The 11206-nt window shown below is 36.8% G+C and overlaps 1 protein-coding gene across 2 annotated transcripts in view; it reads right to left on the bottom strand.

The window, feature by feature from the left end:
* Nucleotides 1-11206, bottom strand: part of RABGAP1L (RAB GTPase activating protein 1-like) — a 966320-nt gene that overhangs the window by 923213 nt on the left and 31901 nt on the right. For both annotated transcript variants that reach the window (XM_006887704.1, XM_006887703.1), the window contains exon 6: nucleotides 9232-9342. In XM_006887704.1, coding sequence (XP_006887766.1) covers nucleotides 9232-9342 — 111 coding nt within the window. The remainder of the gene's footprint in view (nucleotides 1-9231; nucleotides 9343-11206) is intronic.

Raw genomic sequence — 11206 nt, 5'->3', positions numbered from 1 at the left:
TCTCCAGCACCACAGCTCAAAGGCATCAAGTCTTCTATCCTCCTTAGTCATTGTCCAACTCTCTGATGCATAACAAGTGATTGCAAAAACCATAGCTAGTAGTTTGCAAAAAACTCTGGATCAACATTTCTAAACGGTTGTACCAAAATTCATGGGAATCTCAGCTGATCAGGGACCAAGATGTTCAACATCTCTGCTTTGGGAACACCAGAGCAGATGGACTTGATGAGAAGTACACACACTAATATTCAGAGAGAATGTTAACAGTAATAGTGAGGCTCGGCTGTAATTTTTTAATATATTTCAGGTGAGAATTATCTTGATCCTCCTTTTATTTCTTTTTACTGGATTTCTCTTGTACAAATAAATCAGCTTTTCTCTCAGGGCATGGTAACCTAGGTTGGTGTATAATTAAAGTTTAATTTGCTATAGTGGTTCCTGAACCCACCATCATGAATCAGATGGACTTAGTATAAACCTAGGGTTCTAACAGCTTCTAACCATCTGACTAAGGTAATTTAAATTTATAACAAGTTTCCGTTTCTTCACCTTCAGAACTGAAATAATAATAAACATAGTATCACTATCTTGTGTTGTTATGAAAATGAAATTGTATAATGGCTATCACACAGAAATGCTCAATAAATGTCAGCCATTATTTCTTTCTTTTTTCTGGCTAGTCTACACATAAAGCTTAGAATATAATAACTCAAAAAGATAAAATAATACTAGAAATTTTATAAGACATGAATACAGTTTTCACATATTCTCTAAGCAAGGGTCCAATCACATACAGTGTGTGATAGCCTAGTCCACATTACAATGAAATTTAATGTTCTATGTTTTTAAATTTACATATACTTTCTATTCATTTTTTCAGCAAAGGCAGAAAGCAGAGAAAAAGAGCATATATTAAAAAAACAGACAGACTTGGTTCAAATATTAATTATATGGCCTTGTGCAAATTATTTAAATTGTGTCTGTTTAATCAACTATAAAATTAGTACTCACAACACACCTAGAAAAGCACCCAGCACAGAATAAGTGCTAAACTAGGCTTAAAAGGCTAAATGCAAAGCTTTGTATTCCCAGCACTGTTGCTAGATGCTACAGGTTCTGGAATGAACTACACTGCACCTGCTTTCCAGAAAGTGAAGACAGACAATACAATGTATCAAAAATCTAGATGTGAAGTACTAATGGTGAATAAAGAAATTACTTCATATAATAAAAATCAGTATTTTCAAATAAATACAGAATATTGAGAACTGTTTATAGTAGGTAAAAGTTACAGTGAGGTTTACTATATTATTCTTTCTATGCTTGGATATAGTGAAAATTTTCTGGTTATTTAAAAGCAGTACGTTTCCTTATATCCTTCAGATAGCAAGTGAAAACTATGTAATAATAAAAAATTCCTGACATCAATATTTTTAATATTTTTATACCACAAATTTATCGGTTACTATTTCAAAAGTGTTAAGAGTTCTTCTGACAAGATTGCCACCTCCTGGATGACCTTAAATTCAACCTTTTACATGTGTGATTTAACCATACGAAGTACCATAAGTAACTCCAATAAAAAAGCAAGAATTTCTTTTTTTCTAAGAGATAAGTTCAAATATTTACAAAATCTTCCAAATTATAAGAAATTCTATCACACTCAACAAATTATTTGGGGGAAACCAAACAGCCTGAAGATATTTATGTTTTCTTTAGGTATTTATAGAGGTCACCTGACAAGAATGAGTGAAAAAGAAAGTAAAAATTTAGTCTACAGCAACAGAAAAAACTGCACTACTGAGAGGTGGGTTTTCACAGTCAATTAATGTTAACTGTTGCCAATAAGATGTACAGTTCTAGTTCCTTACTTAACCTCTGCCTTGCATGCGGACTTCCAAGCTGTAAAACCCAGTGGTAGATGGAATTTGCTCCAGGACTTACGAACCATAAATGACATAGCTGAGCCTCTACATCTTGTGGTTCCTAACCTCTACACTATAACAGGCAAAGTGCTAGTCTATAGGCCTTGTATTGTAAGAACCACCTTTCCTCTGTAACTTGATTTGTGCCACTATTAGAACCTCTACTCGGAATATTATTGCTTTTTAATTTTTGACTCATGTACTTTTAACTTGTTAGTTAAATTTGTGTCTTCTAGGCTGCAACAGTTCCATGATACATCTTCAAGGATATGAACATGTATGGCTAAGCAAAACTGATAACAATGCATCTAAATTCCAAAATCAATCTCCACAACAGTCTATGTGTTTCCTATTGCCAAAAGGGCCCTTTAGAGTAGTGAGAGAAGATCTTTACCCTGTATCCTACAGCTTCCCTTTTCAGCAGGAAGTAGCTAAGAGAATAAGGCATTCCCTTTTCCTTATGAATCAGGGTGAAATCTCTCTCAGGGAGGAGTGATAAGGAATGGCAAAGTACACACTGACAAAGGAGATTAATCAGAACTGGTTTTGATAAGCACTGTGGCAATGGGACAATTAAAACAGACTTTCAAGGAAAAATTAAAGAGAGAGGAATGAACTATGGAGGGTGGGTAGAGAAAGTAGTGCAACAATGAATGAATGGAAATCCAAATTCTCTGTAAATGTTCATTAAAATTAATAAAATAAAACTTTAAAAAAAAACATGTACAGCTCTAAAAAGCTGAATATACAAGTTGTGAGAGACATATTAATTACAACAAGAAAAAAAGTAGTATTGAGAGCTTCTCTATAAGCACCCACCTCACAGGACATGGCTCTTTGGAGGTGTAGGGCCAGGATTTCATGGTGCGTCTGGTTAACTAGCCTAAAAACCTCATTTGTGCTTCTGTTCTATTTCCTGCTTAGTTGGGTAGTAAGTGCTACAGGTCTGAAAGACCTGTAAACAGAATTTTAAGGTATGAGAATTGTTCTCCATCTGGAGCAATAAAAGAAAAACAAGAGTCAGGAATAGGAGCAGAAAACAGAACATGAAGCCTCCATGAACAATTACCGTCTTTGCCACTAGATCAGGAAAACTAAGTGGTGCCAGCTACAATTACCTAACATTTTGATCAAAGATTCTATAGTTTCAGAGTCTCTTCTGACAGTGATTTTAGTCTTTTTTTCCCCTCGTCTTTGTAATGACCAACTGAAGTGGCCAACGATTTTCTATACTTGGATCTACAATCAACATTCAAGGTAGCAGCAGTCAAGAAATCAAAAGACGTGTTGCATATGGGAAAATCTGCTGCCACTACAGGACTTTCCTAAATGCTAAAAAGCAAGGATTAAAGACTAAGAAGTGTCTGATCAAAGTCTTGATATTTTTAATTGCATGGGAAAGTTGGACAATGAATAAGAAAAAGCAAAGAATTGATGTCTTTTTCAGTTGTGGTGGTGGAAAACATGGACTATCTTATGAACTGCCAAAAGAACAAACAAATCTGTCTTGAACTAAGTGTAACCAAGGTGTTCCTTAAAGGAACAAGCATGATGTCCTTTTTCACATCCTGGAGATATGTCCAAAGTAGATACGCCTGATGCAACTCATCTTTTGATATCCTTACTGCTAGCACCAAGTGTTGACTGTGGATCCAAGCAAGATGAAATCATTAGCATCTAGTAAATTAAACTATGCCTCTAGGGCTCTTAATTACAAACCACTGAAAAAAAGAAATTCAGGAGTCTGAATCATTGAAAACAATAATAATGGGAAGAAAAGGAAATGAACTGCTTATAACTGAGTGCCGTGCTCTTGCTAGCAAATGCAGAGGAAGAGCAGAAGCTGGAAAATTATCATTTTTCAATCATTCCAGTAACTACTGGTTCAGCATCTGAGTCTTCAATGAACGTTAAACTGAGAGGTAACTGTTGCTAAAGACTGGGATAGTTTCATGGTCTTAAAACGTCTTCCCATAAATTGTTTTATTAGTTCTAGGGGAGGAAAGTATTAATTATACAGTAAGGCAACCAGACATCTTGGCTGAGTAATCAAAACTAACATTAACAGAATGAGGAATAAGCATATATCTAATATTACCAGACATCATATACCACAACCTATGCAGAAATACGCTTTCTGAATTTAACAGTGAAAAAGTACTAGACAAACTCAAAACAGGCACTGTATAATTGAAAAGGATAAAGAAATATATTCTTCAGAAATGTTCATATTATAAAACAAATGGTTGTGGAATTGTTTCAGATTATAGGAAGCTTTCAGGAAATTAAAAGATTAATTGCATTGGGAAATTCTGCTATCAGAGATCTCTCCAAAGTACTGAAAAGCAATGATGTCAGTCTGGAAACTAAGGTGCGTCTGATACAGGCCATGGTCTTTGCAATCACTTGCTAGGAGTCACAGAACTGGACAATGACTAGGGATGATAGGAAGAGAATTGATGCCTTTGAGCTGTGGTATTGGAGAAAACTGTTAAGATATACCACAGACTGCTAGGAGAACAAACAAGTTCATCCCGGAGAGGGTGAGATCAGGCTGTTCCTTGGAGGCAAGGATTCTGAAGCTTCATCTGACATACTGTGGACACGTTGCAAGGAGGGACCAGTCCTTGGAGGACATCATGCTTGAGAGGGTAGAGGAAGAGTGCAGGAGAGGAAGACCCTCAATGAGATGGACTGATTCAGTAACTGGGGCAATGGGGTTAGGTGTGTTGGAGACAGTGAGACCGGCACAGGATAGAGCAGGTTTTAGGCCTAGAGTACATAGGGTCACTATGAGTTACAGGCGACTCAACAGCATATAACAACATATTACAGCTAACTCCAATATTTGACCTTAGAAAGAATCCTGTACTATAGGGAATAACAGCATTAAGTTAACTTATCAATTTGAAAGTCAAATAGTAAAGTAAATAAAAGAACTGCATGAATCATAACACTGCAGAAGTCACTAGACTATGATTAAGTAAATATCTCCATTAAGAAATATCCATCTAACTCACTCTTAAATGATCCAGAAAAATAACTGTATGAGAATGAACATGGTAGACAGATTTTGAGGAAGTGAGTGCAAGTAAGTACAAAGAAATGGGATAAAATGTTAGCTATAGTTGAATCTCAGCAAAGATTATACAAGTAAAGTCTGTATTAATTTTATTTTTGTAGCCTTTTCTAAATTTGAAATTATTTCCTAAAGAAGATGGAAGAAGTACACAGAGTCACTGTATCAGAAGAAATTGGCTGACACAGAGGAATTTCATGAAATAACACATGAGCAAGAACCTATGGTGATGAAGGAGGAAGTTCAAGTTGCTATGAAGGAATTGGCGAAAAACAAGGCTCCAGTAGTTGACTGCATACCAATTGATTTATATCAACAAACAGACGCTGCCCTGGATATGCTAAGTTGTGCCAGGAAATCTGGAGGAGAGCCAGCTGGCCAACTGACTGGAAGAGATCGATATTTGTTCCCATGCCAAAGAAAGGTGACCCAACAGAGTGTGGAAATTATCAAACAATATCACTGATATCACATGCAAGCAAAATTCTGCTGAAAATTGTCCAAAAATGTTTGGAACAATATGTCAACAGAGAGCTGCCAGATGTGCAGGCTGGATTTAGAAGAGGTCGCGGTACTAGGGATAATATAGCTAATGTAAGATGGAACTTGGCAGAAAGCAGAGAATACCAGAAGAATGTCTATCTGTGTTTCATTGACTATGCAAAGGCTTTTGACTGTGTGTTTCACAACAAGCTGTGGCTGACTCTGCGAAGAATGGGAATCCCAGAACACTTGATCGTGCCAACGTGAAACCTATACTTGGACCAAGAGGCAGTCGTCAGAACAGAGCAGGGAGACACTGGATGGTTAAAAATCAAAAAAGGGGTCCGTCAGGGATGTATTTTGTCTCCATACCTTTTCAATCTGTATGCAGAACAGATCATCCAAGACGCTGGGCTATACGAGGAGGAATGTGGCATCAGGAAGTGGAAGAATCATCAACAACCTGCGTGATGCAGATGACACAACCCTGCTAGCTGAAACTGAGGAGGACCTGAAGCACTTGCTGCAGATGGTCAAGGACTGCAGTCTTCAATATGAATTGAAGCTCAATATCAAGAAAACAAAGATTCTCACCACTGGGCCAATTGGCAGCATCAGTTTGGATGGTGAAGAGATTGAGATAGTTAACAGTTTTAGTTTACTTGGCTCCACAGTCAACACTCTTGGTAATAGCAGCCAGGAAATCAGAAAACGAACCGCACTGGGAAAGTCAGCTGTGAGGGACCTCTCAAGAGTACTGAAGAGCAATGACGTCAGGCTGGAGACTAAGGTGCTCCTGATCTAGGCTATAATCTTTTCAATTACGTGCTATGCATCAGAGAGTTGGACAGTGAATAGGGATGATAGAAAGAGAATTGATGCCTTTGAATGGTGGTGCTGGAGAAGAGTGTTGAATATACCACGGACTGCTAGAACAAACAGGTTTTTCCTGGAAAGGGTGAAGCCAGAATGTTCCCTGGAGTCAAGGATTCTGAAGCTTCATCTGACATACTTTGGGCATGTTGCAAGGAGGGACTGGTCCTTGGAGAGGGACATCATGTTTGGCAAAGTAGAGGGACGATGCAGGAGAGGAAGACCCTCGATGAGATGAATCGATTCTGTGAGTGGAGTGGTGGGACTGAATGTGTTTGAGACAGTGAGGTTGGCATAGGATAGAACAGCGTTTAGGGCTCTTGTACATAGGGTCACTATGAGTTGCAAATGACTTGATGGCACATAACAACAACAACAACAAAGTTGGTATGTTGCTATTCTGTGTGTAGTGTTGGAACTGACCCATAGCTGATCCACCAGCAAGTTTCCAAAGGCAGTAAACTGCATGGAAGAAGATTAGCCATCCTTCTCCCATAGAGCAACTGGTGGATTCAAATCGCATTCCTCTGGGGTTGTAGTGCAGCTTCTTACCACTAGGCCACCAGAATATGTGTGTGTGTGTGTGTGTGTGTGTGTGTGTGTGTGTGTGTGTTGGTGGTGGTTGTTAAGTGCCATCAAGTCATAGATGACTCAGACAAACCCTATGAACGAAAGTCCTAAACATGTATAACTTCCATCATTTTTCCAAGTTCAGAGTTTAGAGAGGCAAGCTATTTTGGAACTGGATGCCACTCCTGCTTCCAAATATATATATATGTGTGTGTGTGTGTGTGTGTGTGTGTGTGTGTGTGTGTGCGCGCGCGCGTGCGTGTGTGTGTGCGCACGCGCACGTGTATATTTTTTATTTGGCAATGAGTTTGTGTGTGAATCTGTTGTTCATATGACTGTTGCTATGAGTCATACCAAACACAACAGAATCTAACAACAATATACAACATATGAGGATAAAAATATCTTTTAAAAGTTGTTAGATGCTATGTAATTCAAATACAGACACCAAATTCACTTTTCTAAGAGATATAAAAGGCAATTGGCAAGTTATTTGGAAAGGAAAGAGACTTCCAATAAGCAAAGCACTTCTGAAAAATAAGAATGAAGTCAGGGGTATAGAACTCCCTGATCTCAAAACCTACTACACAGGTATACTAACCAAAACAGCATGGTACTGGTACAATGACAGGCACATAGACCAATGGAACAGAATAAAGAACACAGAAATTAATCCATCTATCTATCTATCTATGGTCTACTGATATTAGATAAGGAAACAAAACCTATCAAATGGGGGAATGATAACCCTTTCAATAAATGGTGCTGCCAGAACTGGACAACTACCTGCAAAAAGCTGAAGCAGGATACACACCTTTCACCACACACAAAAATCAACTCAAGGTGGATCAGAGACCTAGGCGTAAAGCCCAAAACCATAAAAATCATAAGGGATAAAGTAGGGCCAAGGTTAGAAAACCTAGCTCATGGTATAAAAAGACTAACAAATACAGCCAGAAATATACAACAAGGAAATGATAAAATCAATGAATGGGACCTCCTAAAAAGATTAAATCCCTCTGTACATCAAAAACATTTTAAAACACAGTGAAAAGAAAACCTACTGGCTGGGAAAAAAAAACATTTGGCAATACCATCTCAGACAAGAGTCTCATAACAAAAGTTTACAGAACACTTTAAGGCCTCCACAAGAAAAAGACTGATAACCCAATCACAAAATGGGCAAGACATGGAAAGACCTTTCAGAGAGGAAGATATTGAGATGATCAACAGATACATGAAGAAATGCACAAAATCACCGGCAATAAGATATGTAAATCAAAACCACAATGAGATACCATCTCATGCAAGTAGCAGTGGCAAAGTTTAACAGGACAGCAAGTAATAAATGTTAGGAAGGATGTGGAGAGATAGGAACTCTATACACTGCTGGTGTTATTATAAAAGGGGACAACCACTCTAGAAGGCAGCTTGGCATTTCCTTAAAAAGTTGAACATAGAAATTCCACATGATCCAGCTATTCCACTGCTTGGAATATACTTCAAGAAAATAAAAAACTAGAAACAAACAGAAATTTATGCATCAATGTTCACAGTAGTATTATTTTATTTACCATCACAAGGACATGGAAACAGCCCAAGGGTCTAACCACAATCAAATGGATCAAGAAATTGTAAATCCACACAATGGAATACTATGCAACATGGAGGAGCAATGATTTAGAAAATTATTACATAACTTGGGAGGGACTGGAGTACATTATGCTACATGAACTAACTCAGTCCCATAAGGACAAATACTGTATAAGACCATTATTGTATAAATAGAAAGATAATTAGTAAAATGGGTATGAGGATCCATGGAGGTAGAATAAGAGCAGAGGGATGAGGATATGCAGGGGGGTAATCATAGAGTTGTACAATTTGATGGATAGAGAGATAGTTAGGTAAAGGAAATGGGAAAGATCCAGTGTGGAAAAAATGTACACTTTGTAAGCAAACCTGTATAAAATAAAAATTTATTTTAAAAAAATTTAAGTTGTTAGAGTCTAGTAACTAGATGGCCTTTCAATAATTGAAAATTATTGTGATGTGAATGTATTACTGAATATATTAATAAGGAACAGCATAGAGAAGAGATGTAACCAAACACATTTAAATCAATTAATACTGCTTTTCCATTACCAACTAAACTTTTCAATAGACTACTTGCATTTAACAAATTTATATGAAGAGATTGAAGTATGAAGAAAAAAAAGTAACAGTTGAGATCCAAGAGCATGTTTCTTGAGACACAATCACAATGACAATATAAATTTTGGAGAACTTTTAGGAGCTTACCTTTCAATAGCTAATTCTTTGTTAGAAAGTTGTTGTACTGTAATCACAACCTTCTTCTCTATTCCTTGTTTTAATTTGAAGTAAAATTTATCTCTATCCTTTGGCACAGGACTGAAAAACACAAAAAAGACATGAATAACAATTACAATAATAAATGCAATAAAATATTTCATTAACCTATTCCAAGCTTAATACTAGACGAAAGGATATTCAGGTAACACCTTTTTTTTAAGATATACTATATAAATGTACAGAAATTATGTTAGCTACAGAACAAACTTCTGCACAAAAATTATGTCAGTTATAGAAAAGAGATCAGGTCTTTTGTGCAACGCTTACTCTCAGTCGTATTTGACTTGACGACACTTAACCTAAATGAAAACAGAATGAAACTAAAAAAGCTAAATGAAACGGTACGGTTATAGCTGGAGGATCACTCTTCCACTTTGTACATCACTCTTTGTCAATGTGCAGTATGAAGTGATCTGGGTTTGCTGTGATGCTGAACTCTGTACCAATGGGGTATTAAATACCAGAACGGTTTCCCAATGTGGACAGTGTTTGGTGGAGCTCCCAGATGTAAAACAGGTTTAGAAGCAGGAGTGGCATCCACTTCTTAAACCACATGCTTCTGGAAATTCTATGAACTTGGAGAAATGAATGACAAAAGTTATGGAAAGGCATTAGGTCTTTTGTTCATAGTGTCACTTATAGGTTGTGCTCAATTTAATGGCAATCAACATCAACTAACTCTTATCTTACCACAAAGCAACAGACCATAAATTTTATAATCAACAAAACAGAGGATCTGTCAATTTTTAAACTGCAACTACAAATGTCTTATATTTTAACTCTAAAGATTACAACCAGGAATTAACAAGTCCACCAATGACAGCCAAAAAAACCCCCAAAAATCAAATTCATTGCCATCAAGACTATCCACCTTTCGCCCAAGATTAGTAGCTTAGCACCAACAACAATGCACAGCCTCTTGGTTAGCAAAGCAACATGCTACAGACTACCTCACAAACTCAATTCAACTCACTGCCTTCAAGTCGGAACCCATGTATAGCTACCTTTCCAGGTATAAGTGGATTTTCAGAGGCTATAAATCACATGAGAAGAGACTGTCCATCTTTCTTCTTCTGAGTAGCTAGTGGACTCAAACTGCCTGTTTTGCAGCACAATTTCTTAACCAAGATGTCTCCAGAGATCCTTTTAGACACACTTATGTATACACACATATGCATACCCATATATATGCACATATGTAATTTCAAAGTCTAGTTCTTTAAAAAGTTCAGTAACTTAGGAATAAAACACATTTAATAACATTCTGAAAAGACTGTCACATTTCAATTAGCTGAATGAGTGGTCACGAGAACTTTCAACATAGTGAAACTCAGTGCAAAAACAAGTATCAAGAAGAGCTCTCTTTCAGGCACCTAAGATATATGTTGACTGCAAATGCATCTATGTAGATACAAAAAAAGGACAAGGAGATACAGATTGGACTGAGTTAAAAAAAAATTTAAAGTCAATGCAATGTGCAATAGAATTGGACTGAGCTCCCAGGCTGTAATCTTTATGGAAGCACATTGTTAGGCCCTTCTTCTGTGATGTAGTAGGCGCATTCAAACTGCCAACCTTTAGGTTAGTAGTCAAGTCCATACCATCTGTCCCTTCCAGAGACCTACTAATAATCTTTAAAAAGTTATTTCGATTAAGAATATTGTAATGGAGAAATTATTATAATGTTAAGAGGAAAAAAGTTATGTACCTACAGTTATGCAACATTATCCCTGGAAATAACAACATTATAATATTAAGAGTGCTTGTCTATTTTAATAGTACTTTTATTGTTCTGCTAAATTTTCTCTAATAGACAACAGAATTTTCAGACTTACAAGAAAATTACTGAAAAATATCAGAAAGATAGGAGAAACAGTAAAATATATTTAATCACCAAATACTT

The sequence above is a fragment of the Elephantulus edwardii genome, unplaced genomic scaffold (genome assembly GCF_000299155.1).
Source record: "Elephantulus edwardii isolate Elephantulus edwardi_28Jun2011 unplaced genomic scaffold, EleEdw1.0 scaffold00061, whole genome shotgun sequence".
In the NCBI taxonomy this organism is placed as follows: domain Eukaryota; kingdom Metazoa; phylum Chordata; class Mammalia; order Macroscelidea; family Macroscelididae; genus Elephantulus; species Elephantulus edwardii.
Note: the sequence above shows the minus strand (reverse complement) of the source record. Positions and strands in the feature narration are given on the sequence as shown.